Source organism: Carya illinoinensis, chromosome 3 (genome assembly GCF_018687715.1).
Source record: "Carya illinoinensis cultivar Pawnee chromosome 3, C.illinoinensisPawnee_v1, whole genome shotgun sequence".
Lineage (NCBI taxonomy): Eukaryota > Viridiplantae > Streptophyta > Magnoliopsida > Fagales > Juglandaceae > Carya > Carya illinoinensis.
Window position 1 is genome coordinate 20,747,826 of NC_056754.1, and position 13,410 is coordinate 20,761,235.

The 13,410-nt window shown below is 34.8% G+C and overlaps 2 protein-coding genes across 2 annotated transcripts; both read left to right on the forward strand.

Annotated features, from left to right (window-relative positions):
* The first annotated feature begins 9,746 nt into the window (after positions 1-9,746).
* On the forward strand, positions 9,747-11,066 carry LOC122304599 (protein FAR1-RELATED SEQUENCE 5-like). The gene has a single exon (XM_043116857.1). The coding sequence runs from the start codon at positions 9,747-9,749 to the stop codon at positions 11,064-11,066; it is 1,320 nt and encodes a 439-aa protein (XP_042972791.1).
* Positions 11,067-11,069: 3 nt separating this feature from the next.
* Positions 11,070-12,014, forward strand: LOC122304600 (protein FAR1-RELATED SEQUENCE 9-like). The gene is made up of 3 exons (XM_043116858.1): positions 11,070-11,708; positions 11,789-11,899; positions 11,979-12,014. The coding sequence occupies exons 1-3, from the start codon at positions 11,070-11,072 to the stop codon at positions 12,012-12,014; spliced, it is 786 nt and encodes a 261-aa protein (XP_042972792.1).
* The last annotated feature ends 1,396 nt before the right edge of the window (positions 12,015-13,410 follow it).

Here is a 13,410-nt window from a genome sequence, read left to right on the forward strand (position 1 = left end):
GATACGTATTAGAATGTTGCAGATACTCCAAGCAACTTTTGTTGCCAGGGAAAGGCAATATATTTTAAGAGTAATGTTACATACAGTCGTGAAATTGCAAACACTGTACAATCGCTTTGAAAAAAAGTGAGGTCCACGATTAAAAAGTTAGTTTTTTTTTTCATATGGGTCTCATATTAATTTATTTTTTTCAAAGTAACTATACGCCGATTGCACAACCACGACTGTAAATATCATTTCTCATATTTTAAATGGATGCAAATCACTACACAAATTTAGGTTGAGTAATGTCAAGGAAACAGCGATGAGCTCATCCCAATATCAAATCCTGAACATGGTCTTTGGCGTCATTAATTGATTCAATTTCTTACCCAGAGGAACTCAATACATTATGTGATAGAGGTAGGACTAATATACATAGCTGTCCAAGAAAAGCCCATTCCACACCAATTTTAAGGCAAAAACTATCATTTTCATTTTTTTTATAAGGATTTGACCTCATATCATGTGCTCTGTATTGTGTACCCCATAGTGGTTGGGAAAGTTGGAATTTAATGCTTGTAATGCTATGCTCTAAACCATAAAGTAGGAATGTCACAAAAAAAGTATGCAAATAGGGTCTTAAAAAATGATAGTTCTAAAACTCCAGCTTGTTTGTATAGTAAGAGTGTTTTATTTCATCATTTCTTATCTCATTATTACAATTTTTTCAAATTCCTACATAAAATATAATAAACAATTCAATTATTTCAAATCTCAAAATAATAATAATATTAAAAAGTAATATTTTAATAATATTTTATTCAATTTTCATTTAAAATTATCTTATCTCATTTCACTATCTAAACTGCACCTTAATTTTTTTATGATGCAATTAATGGGCAAGTTGAAAATCTAAGCTACTGATGATAAAGTAGATTGTATTGTCTCATATATATGTTATTGTTGTCATGATGATCCATATAGACTCCTATTATTTGAAAAAAAAAAAAAATTTTGAGATTTTGGTTTATAAAATGATGGCATAGCCTCCAAAATTAACATAGACACCATGTTCTACCAGAAATGAGTAACAAAAATGTTAGTTCAGGTGTCATTCAACGCCAAAATCATAAAAATGTCAGTTAATTGAGTTTAAGAAAGGATAGGTTGCTCCCAAAGGGTTGATTGGCAGAGCACAAACCAGATAGAATGCTAACTTCATGACAAAGCCAACCCAACAACTCCCTTTGGACATAGCTCAAGAAATAAAAAGAGAACAAAGCTGTCACGCTTTCACTTTTGTTTAATCATGTTAGGTTAATGCTAATAATATAAGATAATATTAAAGCCAGCTTTGCATTCCATCTCAATCTCAAGCTGTCCAACTTCTGGTTAGATGGATGTCTTCTATGATTCTATCATTCTTATCCACTCCCTCTCTAAAAACATGTTCCATCAGGGTGGAAATAGCCTTTGAAGCCCCCACCAAAACTTTTAAAAATTATAAGAAAAAATATTTTCTGATGGCTTTTCTACAAGAAAAAAATTATAAAAATTAGTTTTGCAACCCAAATGTAAAAGCTTATTCTTTTAAATCATTATGATGAAACTTAAAACAAGGTATTTTGAAGGGACAGCTGGGGTGATAGTGATACTCCCAATATTATTAAGTTTATTTATACAATAATAAATGTTTAGTAATTTAATATTCTATGATAAATTGGAAGCGGTTTTTTTTTTAAAGAAACTGCACTACCTAATATAATACCTACAATACGGCTGATTATTTTCAAGGATTATTGTATGGACAATAAAACTAATATGACCAACAAAGAAATAACAACTAAAGAAAGCCATAATCTTGGTAGAGAAATATTTTAACCATAAAGAAATCTTATAAAAGTGAATTTATAAATTGGCGTGACTTGATGTCATATATTAGATTTTAAATATATTTTTATAATAAAATAGATATAACGTATCTTATGAAATCATGTTAGTTTGTAAGTTTATTTTTATGAAATTTTTTTATAGTTATATTACTTTTCTTCTTTTCGCATAGATTATTTCTCCTAACCACTCCAGGGCCTCTTTAATTAGTGTGCTTCCTTCCCTTAGCATTTGGTTGCAATGTTGCCTCCTCCTCCACAGCAAATCTAACTTCTAAACTCAAGCTTGTGTAAATTCATGTGTGTTAGCGAGAAATGAAACTTCATAATCACTTTCTAAGCAGGTAAGGTCAGCATTTTCGAGCAGTACTTTACGAACTCCTGAACCCAAACATAATTCTGATTAGGGAAGGTTTGGGGGTAGAGATGAGAATTTTGAGTTGAGATGAAAGTTTAAAATATTAGTTTTTAGTGTTATTATTGTGTTGGGATTTGAAAAAGTTGTATTGGGATTTGAAAAAGTTGAATTGTTTATTATATTTTGTGTGAAAATTTAAGAAAGTTGTAATGATGAGATGAGATTTTTGAATACGTTTCAATACACTCGGTGTTATTAGAGAAGATATGGCTACTCCGTTTCAAGATGGTCACAATTGTATACCCCAAGGGCCAAGGCCATGAGCCCTCCAAGAAGGCAAACACTAACCACAAAAGTGATTCAAGGTGATATTATAAATGGGGACTACTTGTAACCCATTCCTGGAAACAAGAAGCATAATTTCTAGAAATCTAAAGTTTTTGGCATTTTTCAATCGGCCTTTGGGAAAATTTAAATCAAGGGAGGATATTTAGAAAGTGAAATGATTTGCACAAGTCTCAAATAAACATATTCCGGACAATCTCTTTGTAAAAAAGTGAGTCCCACCTCAAATATATATATATATATATATAAGAAACCTCTTCTTTTTCCGTGAAACACACTTTTTTACTATTGATTTGTACAAAACTTGTCTATTTAAGATTTGTCCATAATATTAATCTTTTTAAAAACTCCATGAGTCTAAAGATCTCACATGATCTCTTAACAATATTTTTTTGTTCATGTTTTATGGCATTAAACGAAACCAAACATTAAGTTAACATAATATCTTATTAATTGTTCACAATTTCAAAATATAAAAAAATTCAGAAATTCCTAAAAGTTACAATCTGTTTATAGCACACCAATATACATAATCCACCAATATGCATAATCGTGTTTGCTAGAATGCTTGAAAAATGAATATGAAGATGTATGTGATTTTTTTGAAGTGATTTGAAACAAGTGCATGCGATGGGGGTAGAGGAGAGGCTCTAGGCCTAGGTATGATGTAACGTATTTGCTAGATACAGGCTTCCATGTTGGTAATATCTACGACTACACCCTTCATCAGGAAAAGGTGACGTGATGTGTTGTTACCTCTGGAAATCTGGTATTGAGGCTTTAACAATGTAATCAAGCAACAAGTGCTCGGAAATTTTGAGCATAAATATGGAGCAACAGCTTTAAAGTTGTTCAGTTGCCTAAATCCAAATCCATGGTTTGCAACCTGAAAACTCATGATTATGCTGAGGACTTGATCGAGAAAGTCGGGTTGGCTGGTTTTCTTAGTTTCATGTTGGGAGTGTTATGGCCAAGTTGTATGAACCGACTAGATGCTCTATTTGTAATGCATGTGAAGCTCGGATACAAGCTATGTCTCTACTCAGAACTCGGAAGTGGAAGTTTGCTCGAAAAGAAAAAAGGAGATTTTTGTTCTTATCCTCATTTTCTGGCCTAATGTGTTTTTCCGCCCCATCTTCGTATGTATGTCCTATCTTCATTTTCAGTCTTAGGACATTTCTTTTTAAATTTTTCCGTCTTACAAATCTCATATTGAACTGAAATATTCTTACAATAACTATTGATCTAACTAGAGCACCCTTGCGAGCTATGTGTAGAAATTGTGAGCACTTTGCCTCCCAAGGATGGACCACGGTGCATCCATGTGTGATGCGACCACTTTGCCTCAACCGTGGTGCTTGCCACGAGGGTGGCAACCACTTATGCACCAATCAAGCACTTTGCTTCCCATTGTGTAGCCCGGATGGCAAGCATTGTTGCTCATCCTTCCTGGCCAATAACTTTTGCTAGAGTTCTTGGGTTTGGGCACACTTTGTTAGCCCCCAAGAGGCAGGCTCTTTTGATGAACATAGTGCTCGCCCAAGAGAGCGACGGGCACTTATGTCTTGGGCGATGGGCACTTAGGATCAAATCATATGGAAGTGATCAATTAATGAGGGGATGCATTGAAGCTCAGATATAAGATATGTCATTACTCGGAAAGAAACGCTTACGAAGCTTTTGTCTTATCTTCACTTTTCGTCTTATCTTTTATTTTTCCATCCTGTCTTCATTTTCAGCCTTGGGGACATTTTTCCATCATATCTTCATTTTTTTGTCATATCTTTATTTTCTTCATTCTATATGTATTTTTTCATCACATGTAATCTGACCTTCCATGTATGCATTAGATCTTGTGGAGCTTATATGATTTGCATGAACTCCCATGGCCATCAAGCATTATTCCCAAGCATGTAATGCAACCAAAGTGTTTGCATTACAAGTGCGAGCTATTGTTGCTCATCCATAGGTGCAAGTAATTTTGATCGATTAGGTTTGAGCAGTCTTTGCTCGCACTTAGCAAGTGCTTCACTCACCCTCCTGAATTGAGAGGACTTTTGCTCGCATCAAATAAAGTGCTTTGATGCCCAGATGACTAACATAAGAGGAGGGTGAATTGAATTTTATTTAAAAAAATAACAATTATAAATCAAATATATAATATAAAATATAAACAAAATACGAAACAATAATAAATATAAAGAGTAAGCGTAAGAGAGAAGCAAACTCAGTATGTTAACGAGGTTTGGTCCCACTGCCTACGTCCTCGCCTCAAGCTACCCCTTGAGGATCCCCAAATTCACTATTCAACCTCCTTCAGGTGGAGATAGAAACCTATTATACCTTTAAACAATACCGCTACAAAGGATCTGTGTAGAACACCCTCTACACTTGCAATCACATTACACGTGGTGATTCAACTATTCCCTGTGTATAACACTTTCTACATACACAAGGGTTATACATACTCTTTTATTGATACAGGAGCTGATAGTAGGTAGGTTATCAGAAAACATTCCTCAATGAGTGAAATAAGAACAATACAGCGCAAACTATATTTCTCTCAAAATGAACAATGATTAAAACTCAATGTTTAGAGAAGAGAGAATAAAATTTTTGAATGAATATTGTATGCTCTTGGTGTTGTTAATGTGAAACTCTCAAATGATCTATTTATATGCATATGAAACTTCATATTCAAATTTAAAAAGATTCACATGTCAAAGACAATATTATTCATTTTTTCAAAAAATTCAAATAGAAAGTTCTTCTTTTTCAATTGTCAAAGACAACATCATTTATTTTTCAAAAATTTCAAATTTAATCTTTTACTTTTGGCATATGACAAAAGGAGCAAACTTTACTTTTCAAAAAATTTAAATCTAATCTTTTTACTTTTTGCATATGATAAAAGGAGCACACTTTACTTTTCAAATATTTCAAACAAAAACATCTACCTTTTACATAAGTAAAAAAAATATTAATCACTTTTGAAAATATTCAAATAAAACATGCATATGTAAAAGATGACAATCAATCATCTTTAATATTTTCAAAATTCAAACATTTAATCATGTACTGCATATGTGAAGGATGACAATCAATCATCTTTCAAAATTTTCAAATTTAATTTTCAAAATATTCATGTACATGTGAAAAATGTATTTAATGATTTATGATAAAATATTAATTTTGAACCTTAATCCTAATTTTGAATTTTTAAGAGATTTACAATATTACTTTATGACTTTAATATGAACTTGTTCCCTTCTTGCTCATGCTTGATTCTTTGATGTGCTTGACTCCATTGTGTAGATAACTTGAGTTTGAGATTCCTTTATTTTTTGAATTCATTTATTATCATTAAAATCTATGTGTAGATATATAATTACACAAAATTTAAAACTTTAGGTTCGACATGCTTGAACCCCAATTGCAAGATCAATTCCCTTATTTGTTTGAATGCCAGCCCTTCGTAAGTAGCACCTCGCCTTTTGCTCATCCTAGGACAACACACAATGGCAAACATCATTTCATTTAGTTTTTTTTAATGCTTGTCTGATCAAACACCTTTTTGGCCAAGGGCAAGTAGTTGTTGCTTGCCCTAGTGGGATGCTTTTTGCTTGTCTCGAATTGTGAGCACTCTTAGATCACCTCGTGGGACGAGAGCATTGCTCCCCCTTCAGAGGCAATTGTGTAATACTCAAGCCCCAACCCCTTAGCTTATGTACCTAACCCATTTCATTTGGTTTAAAAACCAAAAAAAGTGAAACAGACTATTTCATAGGCCCTTACCTCCACGCCCCCTTTTTCCCAACCCTTCCTCTCCTACAACTTCTTTTCCTTTTCTCCAGCCAACGCCAATGTCAACAACATCTCTCTCTCTCTCTCTCTCTCTCTCTCTCTCTCTCTCTCTCTCTCTCTCTCTCTCATAACTGTTACGAGGAACTAAAGGGTTATTTTTCAGTACTGACTTCATCACTACGACATTAATACAACTAACTTCTCACTACCTTTGGAAAGGTAGTTCCCTTTGTGGATGAAAATTTTTTGAAGTGCTTCTTTACACGGTATAAGACCATTATTTTACGTTAGTATCATTATATCAGTTATCATTTTTTATTATCAGTTTATTTTAATTTATAGATAAGGCTAGTATGTTACACTCAACTTAATCAATCTTACTTACCAAGTCGTGGACTTACATTCCATCTATAAAATTTTCTATTTTACAAATATTAAGTAGGAAGATTCCAAGAATGAGGGCTTACAGAACACGTGAGAGAGTTAGAAGAAGAGCTATGAAATAAGTGTCTTCTGTAGAATAGTCAGAGTTTTATTTGAAGTTTTTTTCTATAAAAGAACAATTTGAGCCAATTGAATGGTTGAGTTGATTGAATGGTTTGAACCCAAGTTATTATGGAGGTTTTTAATTCATTTATTCTTTTTATTATTTAAGTTACAATCATGATGTCAATAGATTTGCCTCTAATATTTAAGAAAAATTGGGACATGACAATACAGTATTAGAGCAAAGTTGCTATTATGACGTCAATAGATTTGACTCCAATATTTAAGAAAAATTAAGGCTTGACATGGCGCTTTGCTGCTTTTGACCAATATCATGCTCGTCTAAGATGGCGATAAGCATTTCTAAGCAACATAGTTTTCACTGGTAGTGAGCATTTTTAGTGGCCAATGGAATGAACATTTTTTTTCTCGCTATCCCACCGGGTGGGCACTCTTAGCCCTTGGCTGAGCCCTTCGTGCTCTTTCACAGTGCTTGTCCAAGTGGTGAACACTATTGCTCTTCAAGATGCAAGCTTTATTACTCCTCATGGTGCTAGCCTCGAGCCCAAGATCTTTCAAGTTCTCTTTGCTCTTCCAAGGTGCATGCACTCTTTGCTCACAAGGGTATGAGTGCTCCTTGCTCGTTTGAGGTGTAAGCACTTTCACTTGCTTTTTGTCGGAGTTGCTTCTACTGGCCCCAAAGTTTGAACACTCCTTGGTCGCCCTCTAGGTCGGTGCACTCTCTCCTCGCCCACGATGCAAACACTCCCGTACAAGCACTCCTTGCTCGCGCTTGGGGTGTCAAGCAGTTTTGCTTGCCCCTATGTCCAAACACTTGCCTCTCGTGATATCTTGAAAATATCATTTCTTATTTTATTTTTCTTCAAATCTCAAATAATACTTCTAGCAAAGTTCCTTGCACGTGCCCTCCTACTAGTATGTAAGAACTCTACACCTACCACCTCATCTTAATGGTCAACAATTTGATTTTCTAAATTTTTTGGGTTAGCTTTGATGGATGGATGTGATTGCTTTCTACATCAGAAACAACAAAAAAACCTTCTAGTTTTGTAAGGACGTTAGAACATATCTTAGTTACATTTGGTCTACAGTGGCTGCAAGAATTACTACACGTAAAGTCTTTTGTATTATTCTTTAGAGTCGTGCTATATGCAGGCCTTTTAAATGGACTGTATTGCAGTCCCATGACAAAAATGACGAAATTATCCATACTTTCAAATATGAATGGACTAAATTACCCTCCTTCTACAACCTAAATCTTTTCACATATTTCAAATACAGCAAATATATTCCTCTCCCTGCCGTGTGTTCCCCCCAAATTCCCTCTACCATCGACGTCCCCTCCACCATCGAGAGACGCCACAACGAAGCTGCCGAAAACTTTGTTCAAGGTAAATTTTACTGGGTCTTGGTTGGAATTTTCGAGTATAAACTAAAATCTTGTTTTGAAGGCATTCATTTGATTTTTGCTGCTCTAAATATGAGTTACTGCTTGTGCCTTTTAGTTCAGTGAGTGTACCTGGTCTTGGTTGGAATTTATCAAATTTCTTCTTGTTTTGAAGGCATTTATTTGATGCATACTGAACTGATTTTTAGTATGCGTGTGCTGATTTTTACTGCTCTAAATTCATTTGATTTCAGTCTAATATACGTGTGCTGGTGTGCTGATTTTTACTGCTCTAAATTCATTTGATTTCAGTCCAGTATGCGTGTGCTGGTGTGCTGATTTTTACTGCTCTAAATTCATTTGATTTCAGTCCAGTATGCGTGTGCTAGTGTGCTGATTTTTACTGCTCTAAATTCATTTGATGACAGTTTAGTATGCGTGTGCTGGTGTGCTGATTTTTACTGCTCTAAATTCATTTGATTTCAGTCCAGTATGCGTGTGCTTTGTGTACCTGTTTTTGTTCATTTCAAGCCTATCCAAGAAACAACAGACTACCCACCCCCCCTTTCATCTACCTCCCTGAACTCTCCCTCCTTTCCAACTTTTTCCCGTCCCCCCAAAGATCAAGCATTAATCCACCTCAAGGGATCAAGAAAAAATAAAAGTTAAAATCTATTGGGCCGTATAATGGCCATTTAATATATATTGCATACCAGCCGCTAACTTTGAAAAGTTACCTAGCTTCTTCATTAATTAAACTCTTGGAGTACAATATGTAAATTTAATTAATTCATTAAACGCTTTGATCAAATATATAATTTAAGCACCATTATATAAATATATATAATTTGTTATATATAAAGGAGTTCATTTAATTACCATGCGTGCACATATAATCTTTGCTTTGGATAGTGTATTGGTAATGTCAGTAATATGCATGTGATACAAGATCAGAAGTCTAGTTTCAAAGTTGTCAGAAAATATTACATACATGTTTTATCCCAACAAACTTGAAGAAATATATCAATATATCTACTCCATCATGCTTTTATATATCTTTTATTTATGTTGTTTTCATATTGCCTATTTAATTTGTTTTTTACTTTTATGTTGTGTTGTGCTTAAATATATCAAGATTATTGTTGATGGAAAAAGGGGAAGAATGCACATCTACTAGGCGACCGCTGTTTTTTGATGAAAACAATAATGATATGGATACCCCAAATGTTAGAAATGATGAGGAAGTAGTGCTGGAGAATGATGATGTTGATGTGGTATTAGAGCCAACACCGGCATATAATGATGTGGGGTTTCAGAACCAACGTCGGGAAATGATGATGATGGGGTTTCAGAGCCAACGCCAAGAAATGATGATGATGGAGTTTTAGAACCAACACCGGGGATGTTTTTTAAAACTGAGAAAGAACTCATTTATTACTACAAGCAATATGGGAGACAGGCTGGATTCGGCATAATGATCCAAAGAAGTAAAAGAGAAGAAGATGGGACTGTTCGATATGTAACAGTTGGTTGTGCTCGTGGTGGTAAGGCAAGGAAACGTATTACCAACCTTTCTAAACCACGCCCGACAACGAAAACTGATTGTAAGGCGAGAATTAATGCAAGTTTGGTTAATGGTGTCTTACGCATAACTACTGTTTATAATGTGCACAATCATGGGTTAAGTCCACAAAAGGCAAGATTTTTTAGATGTAATCATGCAATTGATAATTCCGTGAAGAGGCAGTTAGATATTAACGACAAAGCAGACATTGGTATGTCCAAAAGTTTTAACGCATTGGTTGTTGAGGCTGGTGGCTTTGAAAAACTTCCATTTATTGAAAAAGATGCAAGGAATTATATTGATAAGGCTCGACACCTTAGACTTGGCAAAGGAGGTGCTGATGCACTTCGTGGTTATTTTGAGAGGATGCAGTATAAGAATGATGAGTCTTACTCATCGATGGATTTGGATGACAATGGTCGATTAAAAAACGTCTTTTGGGCCGATGCACGCAGCAGAGCGGCATATGAGTATTTTGGGGATGTTGTAACATTTGATACAACATATCTAACAAATAGATATGGCATGCCATTTGCCCCGTTTGTGGGTGTGAACCACCATGGACAGTCAATACTTTTAGGAGCAGGCTTAATATCAAGTGAAAATACTGAAACATTTGTCTGGTTATTTGACACTTGGTTGAAGTGTATGGATGGGAGAGCACCAAAAGCTATCATCACTGATCAAGACAGAGCCATGAAAAATATTATTGCAATAGATTTTCCAAATACCCGATATATATACTGTTTGTGGCACATAATGAGAAAACTACCAGAGAAGTTGGGCTCACATGCTGAATTTAAGTGTGGTTTGAAAAGTACACTGCAGCGATGTGTGTATGATTCTCTGACTTCTGACGAGTTTGAGAAGTCTTGGGAGGTGTTTATTGACACTTACAAATTGTATGAAAATGTCTGGCTTCAGAGTCTCTATAGTGAGCGCACGTATTGGGTTCCGGTATACCTGAAAAATACATTTTGGGCTGGGATGAGCACAACTCAGAGGAGTGAGAGCATGAATGCCTTTTTTGATGGATATGTGCATTTAGGAACTACATTGAAAGAATTTGTAGATCAATTCGACAATGCACTGAGGAAGAAAGTAGAGAATGAGATGGCAGCGGATTTCCATTCATTTAATTGTACAGTCCCTTGTATATCTCATTTGCCCATGGAGAAAAAATTTCAAGCAGTGTACACAAATTCCAAATTTAAGGAAGTGCAGTCATAAGTAATGGGGATTATCTACTCTCACTGTGTTATCATAAAAACAGAAGGGGCAATTACTACGTATCAAGTTAATGACCAAAGAAAAGTCGAAGATGGCATCAAGAAGTCAACTTTGCAGGCGTACTTCAATGAAGAAGAGTGTGAGGCAAAGTACATGTGTGGACTATTTGAGATGAGAGGAATTATATGTAGGCACATTCTTTCTATTTTTGCCACAAGAGATGTCCAAGAGTTGCCAGAAAAATACATTATGGAGAGGTGGAGGAAGGACATTAAACGTAGATATGCTCTCATTCGCAGCAGTTACGATGACTTGAGTGGTAAATCAGCTGCTAGTCGGTACTCTGGTTTGATAAAATTATGTTACGAAGTAGCTACAAATGCATGTGAAAGCGAAGATAATTCCCTGGACATGACAGAGAAGCTAAAGGCAATGAATTCAATTTACACCAAATCAAAGCCCCAGGCCACAGTTGCAAGCACTCATACTTCCATTTATGCTAAAACTGGTAGTTCGAAAAAGGTGTTGAGTCCTCGTGTTATCAGAGGCAAAGGGAGGCCCCCATCAAAGAGGAGACAACCTACAATAGAGAAGCTACAAACCAAAAACAAAAAGGCTGGTAGCAAGCGACAAAGAAAAAGTGTAGGCAATTTAAATAATGTCATTTTGTTTTAACGCATTTATCTTTTACTTATATAATTTGTTTATGTATTTCAATGTAGGCAACATCACATACGGAAGATGTCTTAAACCCCATAGATGAGGTAATACTGCATGGCACACCACAAGGTGTTTCGCAAATACCTGCTACACAACAAAGTGTTATTTCTCAGGTAAATATTAAATCCCTCATCCATGCGAGTCCGAGTTTTGCATGATTTTTTACTTTGCCATATTTTACCCTACTTGCAGGTGAACATCGTATCTCATGGCTCTCTCGATAATTGATGAAAGACATGTAAGACTGCTGCGCCAAAAGCTATTAATAAGATCTGAGCCCTCTCTATTTTGTATTCTTGTAAACTTGGTGTAGTGTTGCGACGTTGGTGTATTGAAGAAGCTTGGATATTTATTGACATTTTAAATCGATATATATTATGGAAGCTTGGATATTGCAACCATTTTAAATTGATATGTATTGCACAATCATGGATATTGCAACCATTTTAAACTCTGTGAATTGAGATATGTTTCCATATTCTCAAATTATTATAGGATCGTAATGTTCATGAGATAACAAATAGAAAAGTTTTAACATGAGATAATTTCCTCACTTTTAGTATTGAAAAGATGGCAATCCAAATTGTCTAAAAGCATAACACTTATAATAACTGATAGGATATCACAAGTTCACAAAGTTCCATACACAACTGATGGGTTTGAATATTACAATATTCATAAAGGTTGTAAAACTATCTATTACAACCTACGTAACAACATTACATAGTTTGATACAAAGATACTTAATTTGTAACTGTTCTTGATCCTATCCAACAACAAAATATTAGAATTGCAAGTCCCCAATACATGCAGGATCGTATGCGTGTACAATTTATGTCTCAATCATTCAAATTGTCCTCCCACTTTTGGAGATATTCCTCCCATTGTTTGAGTTCTTCCTCTTTCTTTTGGAGTTTTTTCTCTTTCTTTTGGAGTTCTTCATCTTTTTTTTGGAGTTCTTCATCTCTCTTTTGGAAGGGATGTTCTCTTTCGCAGATAACTTTGTTTTCATTTTCTACTTCAATATCTGCCCATAAAAAGTACTTGCAGTAGGGCCTTCCCTGCAGCAAACATCTAATTAGTGTGACAAATTATAATTAATATAAGAATGTTTGCACAAACAAGACTAATTAGTGTTTACCTCTCTATTATAATTTGGACAGGAATAAAAAGGTCGCATCGGATTTTTTGGTGTTTTCGATAACTTTAGGCGTGCCATCTCTCCGCATAAAAATTTTGGAGCATAATTCGAAGAATTCGATAAAGAAGACATTGCGTATCAAGAACAAAAAACTCTCGATTGAAACTGTGTAGTGCTGCCCTACTATATGCCTAAAGCAGTTAATTATGTAAAATATTATTATGTAAAAAAAAGTGAAAGTTGGTGAGAGTGTAGTGAAAGCATAATCTGACCACATGAGATGAATTGGTAGCAATAAGATGTAGTTCAATCCCTTATATATATGGTGTCTATGCATGGATGTGTTTAGTAATAATATGTAGTTAATCTAAGAGTGTATGCCAATAAAAGAAGAAACAAGCATTCACTTCATTGACATAAATATTTATTGGAAAAAATTACTTACTCCCTCCAGCGTTCAGCATCGCAACCTAACAAAACTGA